Source organism: Leptosomus discolor, chromosome 1 (assembly GCF_034619465.1).
Source record: "Leptosomus discolor isolate bLepDis1 chromosome 1, bLepDis1.hap2, whole genome shotgun sequence".
NCBI classification, from domain to species: domain Eukaryota; kingdom Metazoa; phylum Chordata; class Aves; order Leptosomiformes; family Leptosomidae; genus Leptosomus; species Leptosomus discolor.
The window spans coordinates 1,302,974-1,329,532 of NC_141391.1; the positions used below are offsets into that span (position 1 = coordinate 1,302,974).

The window sequence follows — 26,559 nt, forward strand, 5'->3', positions numbered from 1 at the left end:
CAGCCCCAAGGGATGGGCTGCAGAGAGGCCCTGCCTGGGACTGGTTCTTGGAGCCACCAAGGTCACTGCTGAGGCTTGTGCCCGTGTTGGGCTGCGGGAGGGAAAAGGGTCCCCAGCCCGAAAAAGGCCGCCCCTGCAGGGAGGAGCCAACCGGCCAGGGGACCCAAACCTGACCCACCGAGTGTTCCACCCCACGGACGGCACGGTCAGTGCAAAGCTGAGGGGTCCCCAGGGTCAAGCTCTCTCCTTCGGTGGCGACACCTGAGGAGGGCTCTGTCTGTCCTTCTGTCGTCCATCCCGCCCCGTGCGTCCCTGAATCCAGGGCCTGAGCCCAGCTCCTGCCTCCCGTCCCTGTCTGCTGCCCAGTCCAGCCTGGGACTGCCCCAGTGCCCGCCCTGCAGCGTGGGGGGGACGGGTCGTCATCGGGGTGGGGGCAGTTGGGTTCGGTATTGGGTTTGAAATCTCTACAATATGTACAAATAGATACATTATTCCCTTATTCTTATTGTTTCTTTTATTGTTACTGTTCCATTAAAGCTGTTTCAGTTTCTTTTCCAAACCATAAAGTCTCTCTCCCTTGTTCTCTCTCCTTTTCCCTTTCGGGAGGGCAGAGGGGTTCATAGAGAGCGTCTGTCACTCGCTAGTGGCCGGCCCAGCCTCAAACCGTGACAGCTCCTTACAGAAGTCAGTCTTCCAGTTTGCTTTCCAATGGGGCAGCTGGTGTGAGAAGTGAATTTTTCAGGAATGCTTTGTTCTGTCTTTGAGAGTCTCGGTCGAGAGAGAAGCAAGAAACGAAGGCGACGAACATCTACAAGAAGGCAGGAACTCCAAAGGTGCGGCAAGACAGACAAAATCTGAACAGTTTAAGGAGAAACTTGATGTGATTTGGGAACGTGGGCAGCCCTGCCAAGTTCAAACAGAAGCAGGTGCCTCAGCTCAACAGCAGCTACATGGGGTGGCCACTACTACAGGAACACCTACGGACTTACTACTATTAAGAGAAAAGGCAGATTTTTAGGACATTAATCTCAGCACATAAATGAACAAGTGCAGTTCAGACACTACAACTGTACGATAGCAGGTAACGCAGACCCGGTCACAGCCGCCCAACCTACTGATACACGAGCTGTGCTGCCTAGAAGGGGTTTTAATACCTTTGCAAAACATCTCCCTTCCTAGTGAGGTTACCTAGAGGAAGGATTAGAAACATTTAATAGGCAACGTCTCCATTTCTTTATCCTTCACTCCATTTTCCAGTTCTAGCACCTCTTTATAAATGCTAATAGCTATTCAGAGCTCTTTATTCTGCAGGCAGCAATGTTCTCCCCAGTTGACTGCTTTTCTCTTTTTAACATTAAATTCATGTTCTGTTTTCTTGCCTGGTCCACTGAAGTTGTCAAGATCTTACTACATCTCTTGCTCATAAGCTTTACATCTGCTTATACTGAACGATTCTTCACCTTCAAATCATCACCTCTCTCTTCAGTTCCTCCTCCGTCCTGTTTCTGTTAAACCGCTGTGCTAAATAAAATAATCATTTTCTCGAGACGTTAAACGGCGTGGTTCCCACCCGCACTTCAGAAGGAGGAGATAAGTAAGGGAGAAACCAGGACCTCGCCAGCAATTCTCCCTCCCTCTAAGCCCCAAGTGTTTCCTTTAATCCCACATCTTCTGTATCTCTTCATCAGTTATTACCCTGGGAGAAAACCCTCACCGCCCTACCTGTAACAACGTCGCTCTTTTACGTCAGCAGAGACCGAGTGGGAAGTTTGTGAGAGCTCCCGGCACATTCGAGACGTTAAATCAGATGAATCACCCTTATCCCCAGGCTTCCCGACTCCTTCAAGATCCCTTCTTGAAGGACACTTTCCCTCTTCAAAAAATCACATCGACCGTTCCCGCCGTACCCTATCTACCCGCCCGTGACCTGACTCCATTCATCGCCGCATCTGGTTTTCCAGCCTGCCCGGCAGGGAAGCCGCTTCGCTTCATCTATAATTCACAGGGCCCCTCCTGGAGCCCTTTTCAAAGGTTGGGACTCGCTTGTTGCCTTCTGCTGGCACCGAGGCTGGTTTTAGCACCAGGTTACACGCTGGTGTTTGTATTTAAGCCGTTTCGCGTCTCCGTTTACATCAGAGCTCCTGGAGGAAGGCAGCTGGAGCCCAGTGATGTGTTACACTTGATTTTCCTCAGGGTTTCCCTCCGCTTTCCTGAAAGGCATTCAGCAGCCATTTCAATTGGAGACCTTGCCTTGGACTTACTCTCTCCCTCGCCCCAAAGAATGACCCTGTTGCAAGGACACGGGGGTGTGCTCCCACGTGTTTTGGCTCATAAAGAACCCGAATTTACAGTTCTTCAAGAACACAGTTGTTTACCGGACGAGGAGATTCAACTCCTAGAAGCATCTGAGAGACATGCAGAAAGAGACCCCTGAATGTTGTCCTTTCCTTCCAAAGCAACCTGCCTCGATGAAAGTACCTGTAATTTAGGGTTTCAGTAAACCACAATTATTTATATAGAAGAACAGGTTGCACAGAGAGGCTTCTACATCAAAAAAAACCAGGTTCACTTTGAAAAAAGCTTCAAAACAAGTTGGATGAAAGAAAGGACTGGCTAAGAGGGAGCCCAGTCTGGGTGAAGAAACCACCACAGATCAGCAGCGGCTTCAGCAACTGCACCCCGTGCATGCAGCACCCCTACGGACGACAGCACACGTGCAGGGGAAGGGCACCAGCGCGATTTTCCTTCCAATTATTGTACTTTTCAGTCTTTCAGAAATGATTCAGCGGTTTTTAGTTTGATTTCTTATGGCAGCTTATAAAAAAACCCCACTCTCCTGGAGTGCCTGCAGGTTTCTAACGTCACAGTACAGAAGGTCCGCACCACCCAACGTTGGAAACTCAAAGAGATGAAGCTCCTGCCGAGCTCACTAGGGGCTTGGTTTGCAGCGCACACGAAACGCAGCCAGACTTACAGCAGAAACGAGAACCCCTTTGCAGGGATTGTGTTCCGAAGCCCTGAGATGAGAAGCCATCACCCACCAGAGACAGACAGAACTTCCCCTGGGCTGTCTGCTCTTTTTTTTTTTATGATTTCAAATGTCCTTCTTGTTTCTTTTGTTGTGAACATATTAACTTCACTTCGGGCATTACTTCCGAGTAAGAGCATTAGCTGATGACAGCCAGCCACGCACGTTAAGTACGGAATTACCTTATGTCAGCACCAATTAATAATTTCATCTCCAGTATTATAGGGAAATACTTACTTTATAACCATTGCCACGCACTAAGCGTTTAGTCAGCGTTTCACTAACAGAAAAGCACAACCACACACACACAGAGCAAAGACAAGGTTGTTGCCCCAGGGACTATCAGCCCTGCGCTGCCTCCGCGATCCCCCGAGCTGATCAGCCTTCCAGGAAGCTGGATATTGGGCATAATAACGAATTTATAACCCAGGCTGTCATTCACCCCAAGAGGCACGCACCTACCGCCAGCGGAACGGTTAACTTAGTCCAGATATAACGGAACACACAGGAACCCCTTGGAGGCCTTGTCTGGGCTCTCATTTTCCCCTTCGGGTACCTGCTTTTCGTACCACTGTTTTCCCCCCAGCGTGCAAAAGCACGCAGGTAACACAGCCATTTGTTACCATACAGCGACAGTTCTTCACTAAAGCAACTTGACATGCCAAGGGCAGACTGGGAAGCCGCCCTGCCTGACTGCATCACCTGGAAACAGCCCGCAGAGAGCAAACGTAAACGCACGCTGCAAATGTCGCTACGTGAAACGCACCTGACCCGGAGGGCGGGCGAGCTTTGAGGAGCTGATTTTACAATTCATCTCTCACTTTCTAAGGGACAGGAATAGGGAGCATTTAAGCAATTCTAGGCTGATATTTGAAAACCCAAACTGTGAGCAATCACATTTGAACTTTTTAAGCACGTCATTTCCTCTGAGCTCAAGTACCTACTCTCAGCCTGACCTGGCAAGCTACCCCGGGTGAGAACAGCAACGCTGATGTGCTCTTCGCTACAACTCAGAGTTTGAAACCACGATGTTTAATGATTCTATTTTCATAAATCATACCAAAAAAAAAATGTTCTGATCAGACAACTGGATACAAAACCAGGATTATGGGATATGCTGCTGAAGAACCAAAAAATCTCCAGCTTACTTAAGGTCGACTGCAACAGGAAAACACAGGTCCTGGTTTTACCAACTTGATCCTTTATTCAAGTGAGTTTTTCAGAAGAAAAGTGAATTAAAAAACGAAGGCAACTGCTTAGCTTGGGGGCTTGATGATCGGTACCAAGCACCCCGCACACCCTTGCAGGATCTACCCGCCGCACCTCACGCTCGTACTGCAGCGTATCGGAAAAGCCAACACCGATGCTGCAGAGCAGCCCACGGTTCTGGACTGCTCTCCTTTTGCTTTCCAGGTTTTCACACCTCCCAACTCCCGTCCATAAAGTAGCTTCCTTACCTTCATAATATTTACTAAGTCTGTTTGATAATAGCGATCCTGGTGTGCATTAGCAGCTGCTAAGGTGAGAAGATAATCATTCCTCGCGTGGATAGCCTTGGAATTACACTCGGATCGTCGTGCTTTTAACTACAAGAAGAAACAGAGGTTCAAAGATAGGTACTAATGAGAAGTTAAACGACCAAACGTGTATTAATAGTAAATTAACGTGGATATGTATGTATTAATACAGTCAAAACTTTAAGGGATTAATAGCTTAACAGTCCTGTTAATGCTAAGCAGATCTCTAATGCGTTTTTCTCTCAGGCAGCTGTAATTTCACATGGGGTCTTCAAAGAATAGTTACGACTCCCACTAGAAAAAAATCTCCTTGTCAATCTGGTCATATGTACTTCTGCCCTCTGAGCGCTGAAAGGGTGCTCTTATCTCATCACTGGGTCGAACAATATCTCTTCCAAAACGTCCGTCAGCCCTGGATTCCCGACCACTTCAGTCACACGCGTCAGGAAATCAGCTGCAAAGCAGGATCCAAAGAAACGTTAAGCTCTTTTATACTCACCTTTACACTTGCCTTCTGCAAGCTTATTCTTGACTGAAAAAGACTAAGTTTGGACCTGAAACAAAAATTAAAAGTAGAGATTACTGTCTTACACCCTTTCTAAAACGTACAGGAGAAACAGGCCACTGCACTTCACTTGGCAAAATTTTAATTCAAATAACTTTGCACGCCCACATTTTTATTCGTACAGTTTTAAGTAAAGCTTAAGGATCAAGGAGAATATTACAAAGTACGCTGAGGTCCATCAACAGCATTTTCAACGCATGTTCTGAAACCCTTTGCGCAGCTCAGCCCGATTTGGGAACAAAATTTAAATACAGCACGAAAGGGAAATCAGGTGGCGGCCGCAACCCAAACTGTTCAGGTGTTTGATGGATTTTGAGTCAGCCCTGCAGACACAGAGCGCTGTAAATCCGAACAACTGGTCATCTGAAGGGACAGTAATGCCAAATCATTGGTAACTATACTGCAGGAAGCTGGAGGAGCAGCCAGGTACGCACACGTATCCTTAAAAGCAAAATTGGTCTGATCTTCACATCTGGGTTCATGACAGAGAAATTAGAGAAGCACTTTCCCGGCTATTTGAAAGACAGTGGTTTAAAAAGTAAATAAGAAAACGAAATCAAGTAATCAGCTATTTTAATCTGAACACTCCTGCAGTATGGATCTGTGCCAAAATTCCCCAGCTCAGGTTTTTGGTTGGGTTTTTTTTTGTTTGCTTGGGTTGTTTTTTACTTTCTTCAGGCATTACAGGTCATCTTATTAAAGTTCTCCTTTTCCTCATAAAGTGACAGACAGAAAAATTCTCTAATGAAACCATAATTTCTTTTCATTCCCTGCAAACAATTCTGAGTAATTTCTAAAAAAAAAACCCAACCAAGCCAAAAAGGCTAAATAAATTTGCAAAAAAGCATGAGGCGAGTCCATAAGCCAGGCCAGACTCCAAACTGAAAACATGGGGGTTCCTTGCTTCCCTCAAAGGAAGGAAATCAACCTCTTTAGGCTGTTAAGGAGCATAAAACCCTAAAGCCTCAAAAATTTCTCTTCAAAACTGGAAAATAACGTCCCAGCCCCTCTCCCCCTCCCAAATGAGACTGACCCCAAGTTTGAGATCTGCGGAGAGAAAATGAAGTAAGCAGCCTTTAATCTCCAAAAGCGTGCCAGCTCACACACTGGCCCTTGAAAATGCCAAATTCAAAGCAGTTAGTTTAACCTTCTTCCTAAAGAAAGCAGCCTAAATAAGTTCTACTCACCTGGAATGGTTACAAAAACGTATATAAGCAAAAAGCAAACAAATTGGCACAAGCTCATTGAAAGCAATTCTCTTTCTTCTAAAAGAATATCAAGTGTAAAAACTAATACAAGTACAAATGTGCTTTATAGGCACGCCATTATTTATACATATGCCATTACAAAAACATACTTGGCCTCAATATCAGCTTTCTCCCGCACTGCTTGAGCCATCTGCTCAGTCTCAAAATATTTCTTTTTGCCTTTAGCGAGATCTTTTACTGTCTCTTGCAATTCAGCTTGGATCCTTGTCAACTGGTCCACGCACTGAAAAAAAGCATTCAGGAAAGAAAACATCAATGGCTTTCTGCATCCAAATAATGCTGTTGTCATAATTTTACTACTCTTTATCACATTTTATATGGAACAACGCGGTCTCCAAGTCATTCCTGGTCAATTATTCATGCCTTTCTTTTAAAGCTGCTCAGAACATAAAACCGTATTTCTTTCTTTCCGCTGCTGTTTAACTATTCAAATTCAATGATAACTCGCAAATTAAACATAAAAGTTCTGAAAGCTTTGGATGAGGTAATCAGTTGAAATAATTGGAATAAAGCTGGAAAAAATCCAAAGGCAATCTACTGGAGGCAATGCAAAAAATGATTAATCTTTCCCTCTCTAAAATCTAAACTACAAGACAAAAGCTACTGTGAAACCACAACAACAGCGAGAACAATAAGATAAACGTTATTTTAAGAGCTCATTTCTAAAAACCTCTTTTGAGAGCTTTCCAACAAGCAGAGTTACAGCAGAAATCAGCGTCATTCCCACAGAAAACTTAGAGGCTGGAAACGCCTAGCGAGCTAGTCAAGGAGTAAACCCAATTCCATGCGGTTTCCATAGGAAAACGTCGTCTCCACGTGGCATAACCAGCCTTAGGACACCCATTTTAACGTCAAAAAAATAATAGTCAAAGGAATAGCAGGAAAATTCCCGTGCTGGGTTTGGGTGCGTGAGCGTCAGTCCGCCGCGGAGCAGCTGGAGGGTGCGGCGTTTCGGATGGGGGAGCAGAACCGGGTGACCAACGCGGGGCCGCCGCAGCTCCCGCCGAGCGGGCTGGGGGCGCCCCAGGGCTGGGCAGGGGACACGGCGGGGACAGCCGACCCCCCGACCAAGGGATATCCCAGCCCGTACGACGTCGTGCTCAGCAGGAAAAGCTGGGGAAGGAGGAGGAAGGGGGGATGGTCCGAGTCACGGGGTCTGTCCTCCCCAGTGACCACGACCGGTGACGGAGCCCCGCTGCCCTGGAGATGCCGATCACCTGAGCCCCTTGCTTTGCTTTCCCCGACAAACCGTCTCCATCTCAACCCGGAGGGTTTGGCACTTTTACCCTCCCGACGGCCTCCCCCACGCCGCCGGACGGGAGCGAGCGCGCGGCGGCGTGGGGCTGCGCTGCTGACCGCGCTTAACCCCCCAGCTACTGAAATGTTGAGCAATTCTCCAAACATCCTACCCAGCTCAAAAAAACCCCAAGTTCCTGGGAAAGGATCTGCGTTAAGCAGAAAGGATCTGCTTACAAAACGAATGTCATTACCAACGTCTAGAATTACACTATCTCGTGAAGATTTCCTTTTACCCAAACTAGCTCGAGTACATCTAAGAGCGATAGTCCAACGCATTTATATTTAATTATAGGTATTATAGACTTGATGTGGTCAACGATGGCTCCAGGCAACACTTGGAGGCAGAGCCTCAAGCTAGCTCAAGGAAACCACTTTGCTTTTCAATTTGCCATCCGTCCTTCCAAGACCAGACCCAAGGTCTCGCCTCTTTTCACATCATCATCACGTACCCAACCTCTCCCAGTCAAGGTGCCACACGTGGTCCTCTTACCGAACACCCCTCCTGAACACCTACGGCTTTTCATTACGCTAATTATTAATGCATGTAACCTCCTTCACAAGCATTGTAAGACTGACAAGGTGATGTAATCCAACCACGTTAACAGTAATTTCACAGCATTCAACGACGGTTAATACCCAGCCACCTGTAAAAAAGAAACTGCCTGTTTCAGTCACCAGCAATTGCTCATCTTCTCACCACACGATTCTGCTCTCTCTAAAAACGTCACGTTTCTTTCTGGCTATAAATTACATAAAAACGGTTGGACTTGATGATCTTAGAGGTCTTTTCTAACCTAATGATTCTAATTCCTCTAAGTTTTCATTAAAACCAGTATTTGATAGGTGCAGACCAATAAAGCAACGGGCTCTATAAGGCGAGCTTCGTGGTGTGCGGTTTGGGGAGAGAGGGAGGGCAGGACTGGGTTTTTTTGGAGACCTCTGAGTGTATGATAGAAAAATGAAAGGTAGAAAAATCTGTATATATCGGACAGCTGACAGAGACCTAAAATCACTTCAGAAGGACTGGGTTTTTCATCCATCTATCGGTGTTTTGATCCCTGAAGTCTCCTGCCGCCATCAAAAAACTGAAGTATCGAACAACCCCAGTTGTTAACACGATCACTTTAAAGGGGAAGATAACCTCGCTTTTGCATCTCTGCAGAATACAAAATGGTCAGGAGACTGGATGCCACGCAGGGGTTTGGGCTGGGCAGACACTGGCGGTATGTAAAGAGCTGAGGGGGACGGGTTCTTGTGGCACTGCCGCCACGCAGAGCCACTTCGTTCCGTCCGCCTTCCCCTCGCTGGCGCAGATGCACGCGAACGCCTGCAGCGGTGGCCACGTCATCTTTCCTAAAGACGCCTGATGATGCCCGCACACCGCAGCTCTCCGCCTCGTACGAAAGCCCACGTCACTTAGGGGATAAGCTCACATGGTCTCTGGGGAAAGCTAACGGCAGAGGGTGGGCTGCTGCCCTCCAGACAGCCTCCTCGTCCGCCTCCAAGAGCTGCTGAGGGAGGGCAGGGGATCAGTTGTTTCATGAGGTCAGATGTGGTCTACAGGAGACACGTTTATTACCCCTGCTCCAGAGGCACCTCGCGGTTGAGCGGTGTTTTTCAGCAAATTATGATGAGGTTTTCTGAAATGGTCCCAGTTTAGTATTAAAACAGGTCATAGAAATGAAGGTTCTATATGCTACCCAGTCGAGGAAGTGAAGGTTTAGAGAAACACCTGGAGAATAAAGACGACATCTCATCAAGAGCAACCCAACACCTACTGCAGCCTTGGAAGGAGGTGCTGCTTCTAACAGACACCCGGTTTTAGACGGGCATTCCAGCGGAACGTTCCAAGTATCTGACTGACTGAACTTCCATTTTGATAAGCTCTTGTCTGGACGGAGGTCAGCAGAATGTACTGTTTCTCTCTTTGCAAATCCAAAGGTGTCCTGGTTTGGGCTAAATCTGAATTCTGTTTTAGTGCTTTTAACTTTTCAGTTCATTCCCCTCCAACTGACGGCCCTGTCTGAACCAGCAGCACGTGTCCCCAGCCAGGGACTGCTCCCAGCAGTGCCAACCCCTGAGGGTCACAGCCAGCCCCAAGGGATGGGCTGCAGAGAGGCCCTGCCTGGGACTGGTTCTTGGAGCCACCAAGGTCACTGCTGAGGCTTGTGCCCGTGTTGGGCTGCGGGAGGGAAAAGGGTCCCCAGCCCGAAAAAGGCCGCCCCTGCAGGGAGGAGCCAACCGGCCAGGGGACCCAACCCTGACCCACCGAGTGTTCCACCCCACGGACGGCACGGTCAGTGCAAAGCTGAGGGGTCCCCAGGGTCAAGCTCTCTCCTTCGGTGGCGACACCTGAGGGGGGCTCTGTCTGTCCTTCTGTCGTCCATCCCGCCCCGTGCGTCCCTGAATCCAGGGCCTGAGCCCAGCTCCTGCCTCCCGTCCCTGTCTGCTGCCCAGTCCAGCCTGGGACTGCCCCAGTGCCAGCCCTGCAGTGTGGGGGGGACGGGTCGTCATCGGGGTGGGGGCAGTTGGGTTCGGTATTGGGGCTGTACCTATTTGTACATATTGTAGAGATTTCATTATTCCCTTATTCTTATTCTTGTCTTTTCTTTTATTGTTACTGCTCCATTAAAGCTGTTTCAGTTTCTTTTCCAAACCGTAAAGTCTCTCTCCCTTGTTCTCTCTCCTTTTCCCTTTTGGGAGGGCAGAGGGGTTCACAGAGAGCGTCTGTCACTCGTTAGTGGCCGGCCCAGCTTCAAACCCTGACAAAAAGAAAGGTGAGAGACTGCACTGCACAAAACAGTAAAATTTGCTGTGGAGGAAAACTAACAGCACCAGCTGTCAGAATACTTGGAACCAGGAGTACTGCCCTGACAGCGGCGGTAACTCGTTCTGCTCATTCAAAAGCGAAAACTTCCAGACACGTACGTTCGGTGCAGCAGTGACTTTTTGTAACCTACGCTCCCCCTTTGAAACAGGAGGCTTTCTCCTTGCTCCAGCAAAATCCGCAGAACACAAACACAAAACAACTAAACCAGGAAGAGCACTTAGCTCTGCCGAAATACACACTGGTGAGTTTTTAAGATGTGGCTGGCCGCCTTACGGAAGCAGAGGGAGCATCGCGTTTTGTGTGAACCGCATTCTGCATTAAGAGGCACGGCAGAGACCGCGTCAGACGTAAACGACGTTCAAATGCAACAACCAATTCAATGAAAGCCAGGCTCACTTTTTTTTCCTTGAACCACACTATTTTCTCTGCCTGGATTAGCAGATCAAGCGTAGCAGCTTTTGGAACACTCACTTGTGATACCGTTGCAGCAGGTGGCTGGATAACCTGCGTTCTACAGCTTGAAGATTGCCCCAGTCATTCCTTCCGCTTTAAGATACACCTCTTTTAAAAACCAGAACCTATTTCTAACAAAAACCCACTTGCAATTGCCACTGCCAAACCCAACTGCCACAGCACGATGTCAGATCTGCAGAGAGTTTTGGCCAACAGTGCATCACACTTCAGAAGACTCATTTACGAGCAATTTTAATGTCAGATAACGTAGCTCAGAATCCTGACCCCTCTCCAACAAGCTATTTACTTCTACAACCACCTGCATAGGAAGAGACTGAAAAGCACATACATGTTTTAGAAGTGCTACACCAAAAGATTTCTAATAACCGTTTTTTCTAAATAAAAACAAGAGTTTAAAGAACTTATTAAAGCGCAAATACCTTCTTCAACTGCTGTTCCTTAAAGCAGCGTACAGTCCTGGCTGGTTCAGAAATTAAGTTTTTATAGTTCTCACAGATATTGAGTCGGGACTGGGCAACTTGCATCGTGCCTTCCAGAAGTGATTTCCAAACTGAGTACATGCTCCTAAAATAAACACAGAAAGGTTGTGGGAAGGAGGAACGGGAGGCCAGGCATCACCCTGAAAACACGGGTTGGTTTACCTAACAGCAGCGTAATTCTTCAGAGGATTGCTTTCAAAAATAAAGCTAAAGCACAAACCTTCACGCTCTTCTAGCAGATACCTAACAGAAATTGTAACTGAAGTTTTACCAAAACTTCTTCCTCCTGCCTGTGTTTTGTGATTCAATTTTCTGGCAAGCATTGTCGGTTGAAAGTGTTGCTCCAATGGAACCGACCCACCGAGCCCAGGAGGCAAAGCCAGACCAGACACTGACCGTTTTTGATGAGATCATGGGTTCTGTGATTTTGGGCCCCCTGCAATCAAGCAAACAGGTACAGCCTGCTCATCGCTTTGGCCTCAGCTCCCTGCAGCTCCCTCATCACGTTCACGGGCCAAAGACAACCACCGGGGCCGTGTCACGAGTTTTGCAGGGCCCCAGTCACCGGCCACAAAAGCTCTGAAGTGCCCAAGTCAGAAGGAGAAAGAAAGGGGAGCGGGGAGAGCGGAGGAAGAAGGTGACAAGGTCTTCCCTGCAGCTGGCCGAAAGGCAAGATTGCTGGAGCTTGGAGAGCGCAAGCCCTTGGTGACAGGGAGGGGACAGCAGGTACTTGGAGACGGCTCTGGGCACCGTGGGTGTATCTGACGGCACAAAAGGCTGGTGAGGGGGGAGCAAACTGCAGGTAGGAGAGGTCTGTGTGTGATGGGAGGATTTTATGTGCAGTGAGGCTGATAATTCAGTTTATTTCTTCTTAGGCACACAAGCGGTGTGACAGTACTGGAAGCCCAAAACACAAACCTATCAACAATTTCTTCCCGTTTGAAATAAAACTTGTCAGAAGACAAAGGACACATTACAATAAAGTCTCTCAAAACTTTCCCAAAACGCTCAGGAGGTCCCGTTCAAAGGTCCACCTGCCATGTTAACGAAACTAAGTTTGCAAACAACGGTTTCTGGCTTTGCCTCCTCCTTGCTCTCCGATGTGACCTGCACGAAGAACGGCCTCCTAAAAAGGAATTCGCTGCTGTCTTTTCCTATGAAGCAATCCACATGCTTATTGCTCCAACCTGAAAGCTATTTGCTAAAATACATAGTCAGATACAAGCATCAAAACCCACACAGGGTGCGCAATTACAGTTGTGCCGTTTTGGTTTTCCAGCCTTCCCAAATTATTCAAGCAACAAACACCTCTTTAAGACTAATCTCAGAATTTCAGGGGAAAACAAAGCTTCATTTTTAACTGGCAATGCTCTACAACAAAGAAAAAAATCACTTTAAATACAGAAGAGCAGTGTTGCATTGTTAAGTAAAATAATTATACAAATTGAAATTATAAAGACAGCTATTCCGAGATATCCAACTGTTAAATTACCTATAATCACTCCGTTCATCAGCTTTCATTCCAAGCCAGTCCTTCTTTAAGTACTGGCTAGCCAGCTTCTGAATGCTCTGTTAAAAGAAGAGAAAAAAGAAGTCAAAAATTAGAGGTAACTAAAATAACGTTTTTGCTCTTGTATCAGACAAACGATAACCTGACATATAAAGGAGGAATCCATTTGTAGTATTAGCAAACTACCACAATGCAAGACTATTATTTTTACCCCTTTTTATATTTTTGTTTGACTTTCGTTTCTGTTGAGAACAACTAATGAGTTTCACATTAATATTTCAAACCAGAGGGACTCTAGCGGGGACCCACACACGCACACCTGGGCTCTGCAAGTACTTCTGCCTGCGACTAACCCCAGCGAGACCAACAACCCTGAAGACGTTTGAGCAGAGCGTGGCAGCAGCCGAGGCAGGAGCACTGCAAGTAAAACATCGCGATTTGTCACAGCTGTAAGAATCAAAACTTCTACTGAACTCCACGAGGACACGGGGCTCCCAGAAGCCATGAGATATCTGGTCATTTATGGGCGCAAACTGAAACGCCCGACTTGGATCATTCAAGGTCGCAGCGCTATCAGCGAAGCGAAGAAGCTCTATTGCTCAGAAGGTCACAACAGACTAGAGACTGAAAAATGCAGTTCATTTTTAATTATTAATGCTAATTATGCTCTTTAGGCTCTGCGTTTCGCTCTGCACGGTCCCAGAAAATCAATAACGACGTTTTCATATTCCGGCTCAGACAGCAGCAAAACTGAATTTATAAACGGGACGAGGGAGGGGGAGGCGCTGCCGCAGCCGTCCCTCCTTCGCCCTGCAATCTCATTTAACAGCCCGTATCGCTCAGGAACTGAGCACCCCCAAACGGACAGGAGGACCAGTGTTATCCCGCTCGCCAAGCTGGACACCGGCCTCAGGAACACTGAGCAGCGCTCCTGCTTCTTCAGCAGAACCACCCTCCAGCTTTTGTACAAGTGCCTGTTTAGCAAACAAGTGGGAAACCCGGGTTGAAATGCCCTTTCCCGCCAAGACAAACCAACCCCACAGATGCTTTCCCGAAGAGCGCATCCTGGGGAAAAGCCCGGGATGAGGTAGCTTCGCATCCGACCCGCTCAGCGAGAGGCACCTTCACCTTGGCCACGCTGTACTGAAGATGTTACCACCTGCCAGGCCAGCCTTTCAGTTCTCGGAGAGAAAAACATCAGAAGTATCTCAAAAAGCACAACTATTCTGGTCTTACCAGCCCATTCCATGCTAAAATTTATTACCGAGCTTACCTTCTGATTGACACATTCACAGGGAAAAATGTTAATTGTTGCTAATGCATTAGTGGAAAACTTAAGCTCCCCCATATTAAATACATCTATTTCACCTTAGAGCCAGCTCCAACTGCTCCCACCCCATCTGCTGAGCCGGGTACCAGTTTGCGGTGCTGACAGCTGGGTTTACACCGTCAGTCCCGGTGAAGGCAATTTCTTAACACGAAACTCGTTAACGTGTGTCCCACTGCGCTGTTATTTCCCGTTCGGAGCCTCCACATCTTCCTGAGTTACCTTCCCTGATTTCCATCGCACTTGTTGCTCAGCTAAGGGTCATTTTCAAACTCCACGTGGATACCTCATTGCAGAACACGAAATACATGAACACACCTGTTCACGCACACAGCCAGCGATTCTTTTCACAGGTCAAGTCATGCCCCTAACTCTAAATCCTTGTATTTCCTTCCCTATTTTTAAAAGATGCACAAACTGTTAAAAACCCCAGACAAAAGGAAAAAATCAGTTTTCCTTTAACTCCGGCAGAGCATTTTGTGACGAGATTTGGAGCGTTAGTCGGTGCCCCCACCATGTTTTCACCCCTTCCGCATCAGACTCCACCTACGAGATCTGCCCCAAGATGCTGAGCAAACGTCCATAAACACGAAGTAACCACAAAAAAACCTCCCTGGCAGTTGAGGACAAGCTATGCCAAAATTAAAGGCGCAAAAAAGTCACAACAGGGACAAAAAAAAGCCCTTTTTGCACACAGAAACCCTACAGCTGGTGTCAGCAAGTCATCTATAAAACTAGCACGACTAAATGAGCTTAACCATTCCTTTCCAAACGGAACGAGCTCGCCACTGAACTCAATGAAACACCACAGAGGGGGCTCCAGCTGCACGTCGAAGGTGTCTGATCATTCAGGATTCTTTCCTGCCAAGTGATAAACCAAGCGCTGGCGTTTCACACAGAGCCGCTGGAGGCGAACGGATGGGTTTTAATCAGACCAGCACAGTAGGTTTGTGTTCTCTGAACCTAGCTCTTCTGGATGAGATCCCCCTTGTTCTGTTCTCAGTCACCCTCCTTGTTGTGCTGTACCGAAACAAAGAATACCACTGTTGGGCTCAAGGGGGGAAGCCAACTGATGGTTTAACCTCTGGCATCGCCCCAGTTCGCCCACAGCCTCGGAGCGTGCTCGTTCTTCCTCAAAGGGGCACACCAAGCTCCTTTAACGGGCTTGAGATAATGATATCTAAACGTAAGAATGAGTCTGAAGAGAGGCAAGAACAGGAGTCCATGCTGAGTGCCCTCCTCATTTCAACGTCGTTTGATGACACACCTCCTCGGTATTTGTTTAAAGGTACCTTCAGAGATGGGGACACAGCTTCACCGAGTAAAGCCGCTATCAAAAATCACAACGTACATCCCCAGCCAAAGCTGAGGGGAATCCATAAAACCTCTCCTTCCTCTCAGCCTTGTTGGGCTACAGACAGTTGGAACGTCACGACGCAAAATCCTGTCCAGGAGAAGCCACCCTGCGAGGCCAGCGTAGCTCCAGCCCCCGCCGCTGCGTGTCCCAGGGCGCTGGGCACCTCCACGTACCGTGCAGAGCCACGGGCCTGCCTTCAAAACCTTCGATAGCTGAAGAAACGCTACGAGAGTTTTTAGTATAAATACGTAAAACCGTAGCTCACCAGAACCACAAAACCAGCCTGCTGTCTGATGGCTGTGAAACGAGAAGGGGTTTTGAGCTAATTTTTCCACTTCACTCTAAGGTGCATATCATTGAATTTGAAAAAAAGTTCAATTAATTATTTTTCAATGGTAATAACGATCGATTTCTTTTAAAGTACGCTATTTTTAATCAACAATTATTGACGTGAAAGGTCAAAAATGTCTGAAATCCCCTGCCAAGCACCACGCAACCTCTGCTCCCCCTTTGTCAAAAGAAACTTATTTGGTAACTCCGCTCGCGTCCGTTATTAACCCATCAAGTTGGATTTAGAAAGAGCAAATCCAAAACAGTGCAAACAGACGGGCTGTCACATAAACCCAATTTTAACTCGTCTGAAGAAGACACATATCCTTCCTCCACGTCTTGGGTCTCCCTTCCTTCCCCCCCCCCCCCCATCAAAACGCACGCTGCATCGCTACGCTGCGCACACGGTAACGTGACACACGCCTGGGTACCTCGACTGCTTGCGAATCTGCCTACCAGACGGGTGGATGGGACATAAAATTGTGTCAATCAATCGTCCAAGGAGTCAACACCAAGAAATGAAAATCTGCTGAACGGGAAGGCCATGAAAACACCAGCACAGTTCCATGTATGCTCAAATCCGGCTTCCCCGGTGCTGCAGCTCCTGTTTGCCGTTCCCTATTACCAGATCTTACCTCAAATGTATTTATTGGTATTTTACAGTAAGTCCAGATGTGACAGATATGGGGGGAGGGGAAAAAAAATTTTGCTATAATGCTAACAAAAAGTAAGTAATTACCAACAGAAAAGGAAAGAGAAAGATGTCACAAATTAAAAGATCACTGATAGAAAAATAGGCAGCTTTTAAAAAGACAGAGTAATGACACTTTTCAAAGCAGTCTGAAGATCTTCATCTGTATTAACTGAGAGGTGTGATGACAGCCAGGTCCCCTAAAACCTATTATTGATTGAGGAAAGCAAGGCAGACACCAGCTGATGTAACAGTGGGTTTTTGGAAGTATCTATCAACCAGTCACATTTAGTGCTCGTCTTCAGTTCGGGGGTTTCATTGTCTTGCATCATTTTGATCATTTCTCTTCACCAGAGCAGAATCCACCAACCAACCCCTTATAACTTTCCTTTCTACAGTCAAATCTACGCTCTGCTATCACTGTTGTGTTAAAAAGGAACCTGGATTTGAGAAGGACGGAGAAATACCGTCCTCTGAGCAACCCCCGCTATTCAGCCACCCAAGGAACTCCAACGCAGGCTGTAAGCAAACGGCCCAAACGCTCCTCCGAGTGGGGAAAAGCAAAGGGCTGGGAGAGAAAGCCCGGCCCGAAGGCAAGGCCTCAGGCAACGCGCCAACGTGAGGCTGGCAGACGAGGAGGCCGCGGCCAGCGCTGCGGTAACAAACCCCTGAACCTACGGGGCCGCGCTGGGACCCCGAAGCAGCCGGTGACGGAGAAGATGGTTAGAGCAGGAGAAAGGGGGACAGGCCCCACCTGCGGCTGATGTCCCGGGCGTGCAATATTCGTTACCTACTGCGTGACGGCCGTTTGCTAAGGCGAAGAGCAACTCCTCGAGCACCGATCCCCGCCGAGTGACAGCAAATAACGCTCCACCCGCCCCCCAAACCCCCCTGCTTGCCTGGCCCTCGAGGTCGCTGCCCGTGAGCCGCGGCAGCAGCTCTGACATCGTTCCGGCTGCTAAGGGGCACTCGGGGGTTTGCTGAGGGCTCTCCTGGCAGGCGAACGCTCCACAGGGGAGAGGGTTTCAGCGTCTCTCTTTACTTGACTTCTTCTCGGGAAGGGGAGAGGTTCCTCCCAATCCAACGGGCTTCTCAGAAGTCTGGAAGCCAGTCGTACTATTCAACACCCGCAAACTAAGGCGCTCCAACAGCACGTGGGTTTAGTGTGTATAAATTCTTACGATCAGCCCCATCCCTTGCTTATGCGCAAAAGAACTTTGTTTTGGTTTATTTTTAAATGAAGGAAAAAAAAAAAGTTCAGTAATGCTGGACCATTATTATTACTGTGAGTTGCATGTAAGAGGGAAAATTCTATTTTATTTCAGTACTGCTGGTTCTTCAAAAAAAATTGAGAATTACATTAAGACTTTCTTGTTGTAAAAACAGAAGTTTGACTGATACCAGATATTTTTTAAATCACATTTTCAGTTGTAGGAGAGTAAGACCAGCTGAGAACGAAGAGAAACTGCCGGATACAGAGAATCCTCCAAAAAGAGCAGGGAACGCCCCCCCCAGACAACTGAGCTAACTGAAATTTCTACATTTTGAAGAACGCTTCTACTACAAAAAAGAAAACAAAAAAAAATCAGATTCATCCAAAAAAAGACATTCCAGATGCTCCTGCCTCCCCGACGCTCTCAGATCCTTCTCTTAAATCAGGAAGGTTTTAGACGACAATAAGCCTGACTCGCTGAAACAGTGGGATAGAGAGTCCCAAAAACGCAGCTGACCGCTTTATCAATCACGCAGATGGTTTTGCCACAAGCTTAAAGAGTAACTTGGAACGTATTTTACGCTGTTGCCAATCTCTCCAAAACGTCTGGTCAGGGAGAAGGGAGCGTGTCGGAGCAGAAAACGCAGCGCAGCCTGCGCGGCGAGGACTGCAGCTCCTGCCTACAGAAGAACAATTTAGTCTCGGTATTAAATTCCGAGGCAGTTATTAAGCGTTGGCAGCGATTATTTAAAATGGCATTTTATTTACTAGATTCAATAAAACCTGTAACGATTGAATGCGAATGAACTCCGTTCAGCAGGGACGCAAGTCAGGGCCTCCACGCAGGGTACGACTTGGGCCAATTTACATGATCAGCTGACGACCAAACCGCTGTCAGACACAATTATTTTGCCCGGAGCTTACCCAGGGCCCCCGGCAACGAGGCCGTGACTGAAGCGCTGCGGCAGCACCAACAAAAATGAAAACAAACCACATAAGAGGCAGCACACGGACTTCTACAGCGCATCCAACGGCGTTCCAAAAGGCGCAGATCAGAACTGCGCCGGGGCTGCTTCCCTGCGCCGCCTTCACCGCGGTTGAACGATGGATCAAGGGGGGTTCGTGGGCCTGCAGCATCGACTGCAAAGCTCCCCAGGAACACTACGAAAGGCTGGTTCTCTCACGGAAAGCTGCATCCCTAACCGTGTTGCTTCTCCTTCCTGGAGGTGGGGTATCCCCTCCTACCATTAGACGATTCCAGTTGCAGAAAACACGGAGTTTCAGTCTTTAATTGGCAATTTCTTTCCAAGCTGCTTCATTTCGCCCTTTTTTTTTATATATATATTTGAAGCATGCCAAGAAGGCAAAGGAAAACAAAAGGGAAAGCTGAAAAACTGATGTACAGCAGTTAAATACCACCTAGGGCACGCTTGCAATCAGGTTTAGCAAAGGAAACGTCAAGTCTCTTCTCTGTCACGGGTTTTGTTCATTTGTGAAGGTAGAGGTAACAGTTAACACCGCTACTTCACCAGAAGCGTGTTAATTCTTTCCAAAACATCTCGCTCCTGGAGTTTATATCACTTTCTATATTCAGTCCTTGAAAGGGATAAAAAAACCCAAAACAAACCCCCAAGAATTGCTTATTCCACTGCTAGAAGGCGGATCTGGGAGATGCTGCAGAAAGGAAAGGCAAAAGGCCACCTAGCTGACAGTCCCCCCGTTCAAGGAGGAATGATTCTACACCAGTGACAACCATTCAGGGAAGATGGTGGAGTCTTATCCCAATCCCAACTGGTTTTACCCTGATGTGCCTCATAACACTTACTGCAATTTGCAGCGTGTTACACAGCAGATAAATCAAAAAAATTACAACAGTCCTTTTAGCGTTTCAAGACTTCCTCAACACTTCCCAGAGTAAATATGTGCCTCTTCACACAAACTTTGCAGTCTTAATTTCTAACCTGCTTGTTTTCTTCGCCCTTGATTTTCACTGCTCTCCTCTGGTCTGTCTCCAGCTGCTCCAAATCTTCCTTGAAACGTCGCAGCCAACCCTCAGAAGACAGCACGCCGATTTTTCAAGCCGGTTTCGAGCTTCAACGCTGTTGGCAGACCTACCTGCTGCCCATCCCGAGTCAAGCTCAGGAAATTTAACAAGCACACGTTCTGCTCCCTCCTCCAGGCTACTAATGACAACGCCGACTACTACCGGGTTAATGACAGGCCCCAAGAAACCTCATTCATTTTAACAAAGAACTATTTGACATCTCCATGATTTTCCAAACGTTTTTCATCGTGGTTTTGTCACTTTCCCCAGACCACGCTTCCCTAGCACTCATTTTAGGCCACCACATGAAAGAATCAATAATCTCCACCTTCTCTATCTACAGACCTGTTACCCTGTAACAGCAAAAAAAGAAGTAAAAAAATTACACCGAAGCGGGGTTAGGAGGCTGTTCTTAACACTTCTATTTGTTGCTGCAATGCTTTTCTAGGAATTTAAACTAACATGAATGATAAATAACTTAATTCTTCCTCCCTCAGCACTCCCTTTAAGAAAAAAAAGGCACTCAGTTTGCCCCTTTTTTCAAAGGTTTCCAAGGTTTTCAAAGACAACACTCACAGCTCTACGATGGGAAATGAGCGGAGGCTAAATCCCCCGCAGCCCAGCTGACCGGACCTAGAGCCAGTTCAGATCTAGGCATCGGCATCCTCTCACCTATTACGCTCCTGCTCTTTCATCGGGCCAAGACAGATACACAACCCGGGGATTAACAGAAGCCAACCTACCCACAGCGCTCTACTTCACTCGGCAAAAAATAAACGTTGGAAGTTTCTTCATCTGCCTAGCTCCGTTATTGAGAGTATCCTGACAGATTAGTTCCAGAAATTTCAGGTAATAAACCCATACTTTACTAAGCTTCAAACGGTTTGCTTTTGCTCCAAGTTCTCCCGTCTTTGGCTTCCCAATTTTAGGGACCCAAAAACATAACTGTCGTCTTTATGATGTGGCACCATGTCCATAACGCAATTGCAGATCCTTCCAACTCTGAGCAAGTTACAAACCAGAATAACACCAGTGACAACCACCCAGCTAAGTACTCATCTCTATAAATCATGTTCACTTTCTAAATCATATATTTTTTAATTGCTAAACTAGAGATACGTTGCCATTCAGAAACATTCCAGGTTATTTTTAAAGCCTGCTGCTAAATTACTCCTAAAAAAACGTCTCTGTTGATGCAAAACTGCCTTGCTGCACAGTCCAGTGAGTACTTCAACAGGTTTTCTCTTCTGAACTCACTGCAGGGTTGCCTGACTGCTACTGAGAGCCAGCTTCAAGATCAGGGACTCTCTTCTCACAGACACAGTAATTTTTAGCTCCGCAACCCATGAGGAGGCACGATACTGCCAAGCAAACAGGCACCCACCATCTCTCCGAGACACCAACAGAAACAGAGCAGGCTGAGCAAAATTACCCCCCAGCCTTTGAGCCTGACATGTGGGAAACTGCCACCAATTTGGTTTTAGTCTTCGAAACAGAACTAGTTTGTGTTTACACCATATGCAGTTGCTCTTCCCTGTTCTCGCAGGAACTTTTTCTAGATTGTGAAGCTGTTCTTCATAAGCCCAAATGCAGAGTCCTTTTTCACAGCCAGCTTGCTTAAAGTCCCCATGAGACGGCTACGAAACCTCAGGAGAGGGCAGAGCCTTAGATCAGATGAAAAGAATTCAGAAGGTTCCCGCCGCACCACTCTTCTGTGTGGCTGAAGGCAGATTAGCAGCTCTGGAGAAGAAATTGAACCTCTTCTGGAGCAAGTCCCCACTCCCAACAGACGAACCAAAGCCCTGTGCAGCGTTACTGAACCGGGTACCATCGCTTTACGTCGTCTCTTATACAGCAGACCTCTCTTCCATCGTACTGCACTACACAATGCAATTTTTGGCTGAGTTCGTTCTGTGCTTTTAGGTAAACTTTTTTGCAGCTTCAGACCTCGACTAGCACATCTAGACGCTGAGAACAGAGCCTCTGAAATCCATTTAGCATTCCATGAACCCTCAGCGTAGAGAACGACTGCTGAGCTTTCGGCAGACGAAGGTGCTTTCTGTCAGCAAGTGAAAGGTGCCAAGCTGCCACAGAAAGGTCTGCAGAACCCTGCATCTGTAGATGGAAGGTACGTTACCTTCAGGCCCCCCAAAGCCGAGGTATGAAGTGCCAGCACCACAATTTAACTGACCCCTGACAGAGGGGGAGAGTGCAGATTCTTCCAACCCCCCCTCCTCAACCAGTGCTTGAGGGAAACACACCAAGATCACAGAACCACAGAAGGGTTTGGGTTGAAGGGACCTTAAAGACCATCTTGTCCAACCCCCCTGCCCTGGGCAGGGACACCTCCCACCAGACCAGGTTGCTCCCAGCCCCATCCAGCCTGGCCTTGAGCCCTGCCAGGGAGGGGGCAGCCACGGCTGCTCTGGGCAACCTGGGCCAGTGCCTCAGCACCCTCACAGGGGAGAATTTCTTCTAATATCTCATCTCAATCTTCCCTTTCACTTTGAAACCATTACCCCTCATCCCATCCCCACACCCCCTGATCAAGTCCCTCCCCACCTCTCCTGTAGCCCCCTTTCAGCACTGGAAGGCCACCAGAAGGTCTCCCTGGAGCCTTCCCTTCTCCAGGCTGAACAGATGCCGGCAGAGAAAACGCTGCTCACAGCCAGCCTTGGCGGACGCTGCAACTCCTGCAGCCACCCAAACCTGCTTAAATTATTCAGGATCTTCTCAAGGCTCCAGAATAGCTGGGAATCAAGAGGGCACAAAACACTGTTTGTAAAGATCCCCTCACTCTAAGTTTTGAGGTGCAGACCATATAAAACTGGTATTAAAAGCCTGAAGAGAACGAAGTCACAGCTAAACAGCTGGTTTTCTCCGTTTACAGGTCTGATAGCCAGCGGTAATTCAAAATAAAGTTTCTCGGGACACAGCACCTTCAGCTATGCAAAATAGAATCCAAATACCACATGTAAAAATGACAGTAAAGAAGCAGTTGTATCATTCGCTCAAGACAGGAACTACTTTCACGCTTACTGGGCCCACCAGTCCCCTCTGCTCTCTGTGAAACAAGTGCCACATCCTTCCTCTGCCTCAAGGCGTTTGCACAAACCGTATCTGAGCAAGCACTGCCTATGAAGGCAAGGGGAGAGATCTGTATCGCTTCCTCACCATCATTTTCTGCTCTTCAAGGGATACAAGCCACAAGCACCTCTTTAACACGACGGTGAGGCCACTTGACACGGGGCTTGAACTGGCGCTGCTGTCAGGTAAAGGTATTTTTCCTCTCTGCACAACTGACTTTGAACTGCTGAGAAATATCACTTGTACAAATCTGACTCGATGGACTCCTGAAACGCTGACCGCCTCTTTCCCCCACCCCCCAAGTGGGAGCTCTGTGCTGGTGGAGTGAAAGACAGACAAGGATCATGATCTGGTGTTGTAGGAAAAAAATCAAAGCACCGGTTAGGACCCTCCCGCTCCCCCAGAAAAGCAACAGCTTCTCAAATTCTCACCTTCCCCACAATTATCTCCACAAGTTCTGTTTTGCCCAGTGAGAACATAACCTGGAACTTCCCACTGTTGTAACGTGTGAGGATTTAGTGTACTGTTAAATCCAAATTTCCCCTAATTCAGATCCTGGGTGCCTGACGAAGTATGGCAGCAATTTCATTTTCTACAGTATTTTCAGCTGGGCAAGAGTGTGACAACTACTCCTCTACAAAACAGAAGAATCAGGACGTGATCTTATAGGCAAAGACTGAACTAGGGATTACCAGCCAACAGTAACTAGCTCACCTGCCTGATGGAAGAATTCGAGAGAGAAAACCCTTACGACCCTCTCAGCGCCCCAGCTCTGACAGCGGTGACCTGCACCGCTGAGCAGCCCCGCAGGAGCGCGCTCAACACCACCACCGGCGCCTGCTGCCGACTCAAGACGTTTGTTCAAGAAAGTAGCAAAAAGGTGAAGATGCTAATTTGCCCACCCCCAGATCTGGTAACCCATTCACACAGCTGTCCTGCCCTCGTAACTTCAACCTGTCACGGTCAACGCTTGTCGTTTTTTCCTTCTAAAAAACAGAAATGCTTTCTTTATCCCTCCCAAAGAAAAAGAAAAGATAAAGAAGAAAGAGACGTATTTATAACCTAACCAAACCCTTTTTGGGGGAGATTGGTCAAGTAACTTTGCCAGCTGACCCTGATCTAAGCCTGGTTTTGTAAAGGAACCTGAAAATCAACACTTTTGCTTTCAAAACAGTGCTTGGTGCTTGATGGCAGAGAAGTGGCTGAAAGCACGACACGCACCTTCTCACACTGCAAGTTCAGATGTGTTGTTTGAAGCAACTTAATGGTTGAGTCAATTCTCTAGCGATTTTCTGGGAGATAAAAGAATGCCCAATTCATGCAGATGTGCAGAAAGATTCAGCAAAAGATAAATGCACAAGAATAAAACGACTGGGACATGGGATGGGACACTAGAAACAGAGCAAGTAAGTCCCAGCACAACGTAACGTTACAGAACATATACATTTTCTCACATAATTACATTAAAGTGCAGAAAGATACAGAAAGCAAGTGTAAAACTGAAAACACAGACTGGAAATTATCTGAAAATAGGACGATAAAATTACATACCAGGTGACTCATCCACAAAGACAGATTAAGCAACAATAGACTCTTCAAAATTAGAGATTTACAGAGACTGTAGGAAAGGGGATTTTAAGCAAACTTGAGAAACACCTATGACATCAAAAGCAGTATGTTAGTTGGGGAAGTTCCGTTCAGGCAAATTCCACTGACCAATTTCACTTCCACTTGACCACAAGGTTATCAAACACACGTAGCTGAATTTTAACACGGCGAAACACAGTTTCAGGACAGAATTAAATACATGGTAAGTTCAAACCAAAAGCAGCTTTAAGAGCCTGCAAGCGCAGCATCACAGAAAGATGAAAATATTCTAATAACTGCAGCCGCTGTTTGAGACAGTAAACCGCAGAATTACGAACTACACAGGGTTAAGAACTTTACCTAAATTGAATGTGTTAATCTTCAGTTTATTGAAAGAAAACAGACATATATATGGAAAGAGCATACGCTTAAGAACAACAGTTTAAGAGACTGGGGCCAGGAGACAGAGGGCGTGACAGTATCTGTTCCAACTAAATCCTGGCGCTATGAAATACAGCCGAAACCCCCCAACGAATCAGCAGCTACGAATTACAGAAAGCAAAGGCACAGCAGCAGGCAAGTTACCCGATACACTTGTTAAAAAACCCCCTCACAACCACCAGCCTGTCAGAGCAGGGTAGACACAAGTCAGGCGTGACAGCGCCTTTCAGCGTCAGCCAAAACGCATTCAGAACTGTGCTTGAGAACACTTCTGATCCAGTAGCTCCCACTGAGGCAAGTTCGTAGGAATGGGCAGCTAGAAAACCCCAAGTACAGCGCCAGAGGAAGATGCAAAAATGTATATTGGGATAAAGGCAAACCGGGGTGTTTATTAAGGTCAATAAGAAGGATGAAAACCGCAGATAACCTCAGCAAGGATCACACAGCGATATTTCTACGAACACCGGAGCGTAACGATGCCCAGAAGAGTTCCCTGGCTTATCGACAGCACCCCAGCCACCAGCCGGGTTCGTAAAGCTGCACAACCCGCCTCTGAAAGGTGATTGTCTAAAAAACTGCCGGGACATAAACCCAGCCCGGCCCAGCCGACGCCGTCTCCGGGCTCAAGGCACTTTGAGCCCCCAGGCCAGGCCGACTCGCTCGCGCCACTGTCCCCCGACAACAGGCGTTCAGCTGAGTTTGGGCTGCTTCGGCAAGAGGTGAGGTTGCAAAGAAACTACGAACACAGAGGAATACGCCAGTTGTTTACCAGTTGGGAGGCAGGAGTACAGACTGGGCGCCCCCCACCCTACCTCAAGTTTGTCTAGTTTAAGGTAAGGAACCTACCGAACCCCCCCGTGTACACCCAAACCAGCCCGTGTGTAACCTCAACGTAGGGGTTTGCTTTAAAGTGACTTTGAGCTAGTTCAAAAAGCGGGGAGACATGAGAAGAGACCTCGTTTCAGCGACAGATGCTCCTGACAGTTGTATTTAAGACCAGCAAGGCAGCCACACAGCCTGGGACTATAAACCTACAGTGTTTTTAAACTTACAGTGTTCGTATTATGAATAAACCATAAATACGTGTAGGTTTTTTTTAATTAACGCCACCCAGAAGAATTCCATTTTGAATATTTAGTATTTTGAAGAAGCGTAACTGGCAATCCTAGTGTTTAACGTCAGGGCTAGATTAGCATCGTAAGGTGCACCAGAAGGTAAGGAACTGCAAAAAAATTCTGGCAGCTCTTCCTTCCAAGTTATTGAGCTCTTAACCGGTGAATCTGAACGCTCACCTCTAATAGAGTCTTTATGTTATTGCACTAGAAACCGACCACAAAACATTACTTCTTTCCACTCCCCACCTGCGGAGGAATACGCCCTGCCTTCACGGTCTTCTGTGCCATAAAAAACCTCCCTGAATTTGGTTTATCCCCCGAAGTGCCACCACCAGCCCTTTCTGCAGCGCCTCGGCGTTACTCAGCAAAGTGGCTTCGCAGCCGCCCGGGTCGGAAT

At 47.4% G+C, this 26,559-nt stretch overlaps 1 protein-coding gene across 2 annotated transcripts in view; it reads right to left on the bottom strand.

The window, feature by feature from the left end:
• FCHSD2 (FCH and double SH3 domains 2) overlaps positions 1 to 26,559 on the bottom strand; it is a 164,381-nt gene that overhangs the window by 66,362 nt on the left and 71,460 nt on the right. For both annotated transcript variants that reach the window (XM_086481591.1, XM_086481590.1), the window contains exons 4-8: positions 12,953 to 13,029; positions 11,401 to 11,545; positions 6,468 to 6,601; positions 5,045 to 5,099; positions 4,486 to 4,614 (exon numbers count right to left, since the gene is read on the bottom strand). In XM_086481591.1, the coding sequence (XP_086337717.1) occupies positions 4,486 to 4,614; positions 5,045 to 5,099; positions 6,468 to 6,601; positions 11,401 to 11,545; positions 12,953 to 13,029 (540 nt within the window). The remainder of the gene's footprint in view (positions 1 to 4,485; positions 4,615 to 5,044; positions 5,100 to 6,467; positions 6,602 to 11,400; positions 11,546 to 12,952; positions 13,030 to 26,559) is intronic.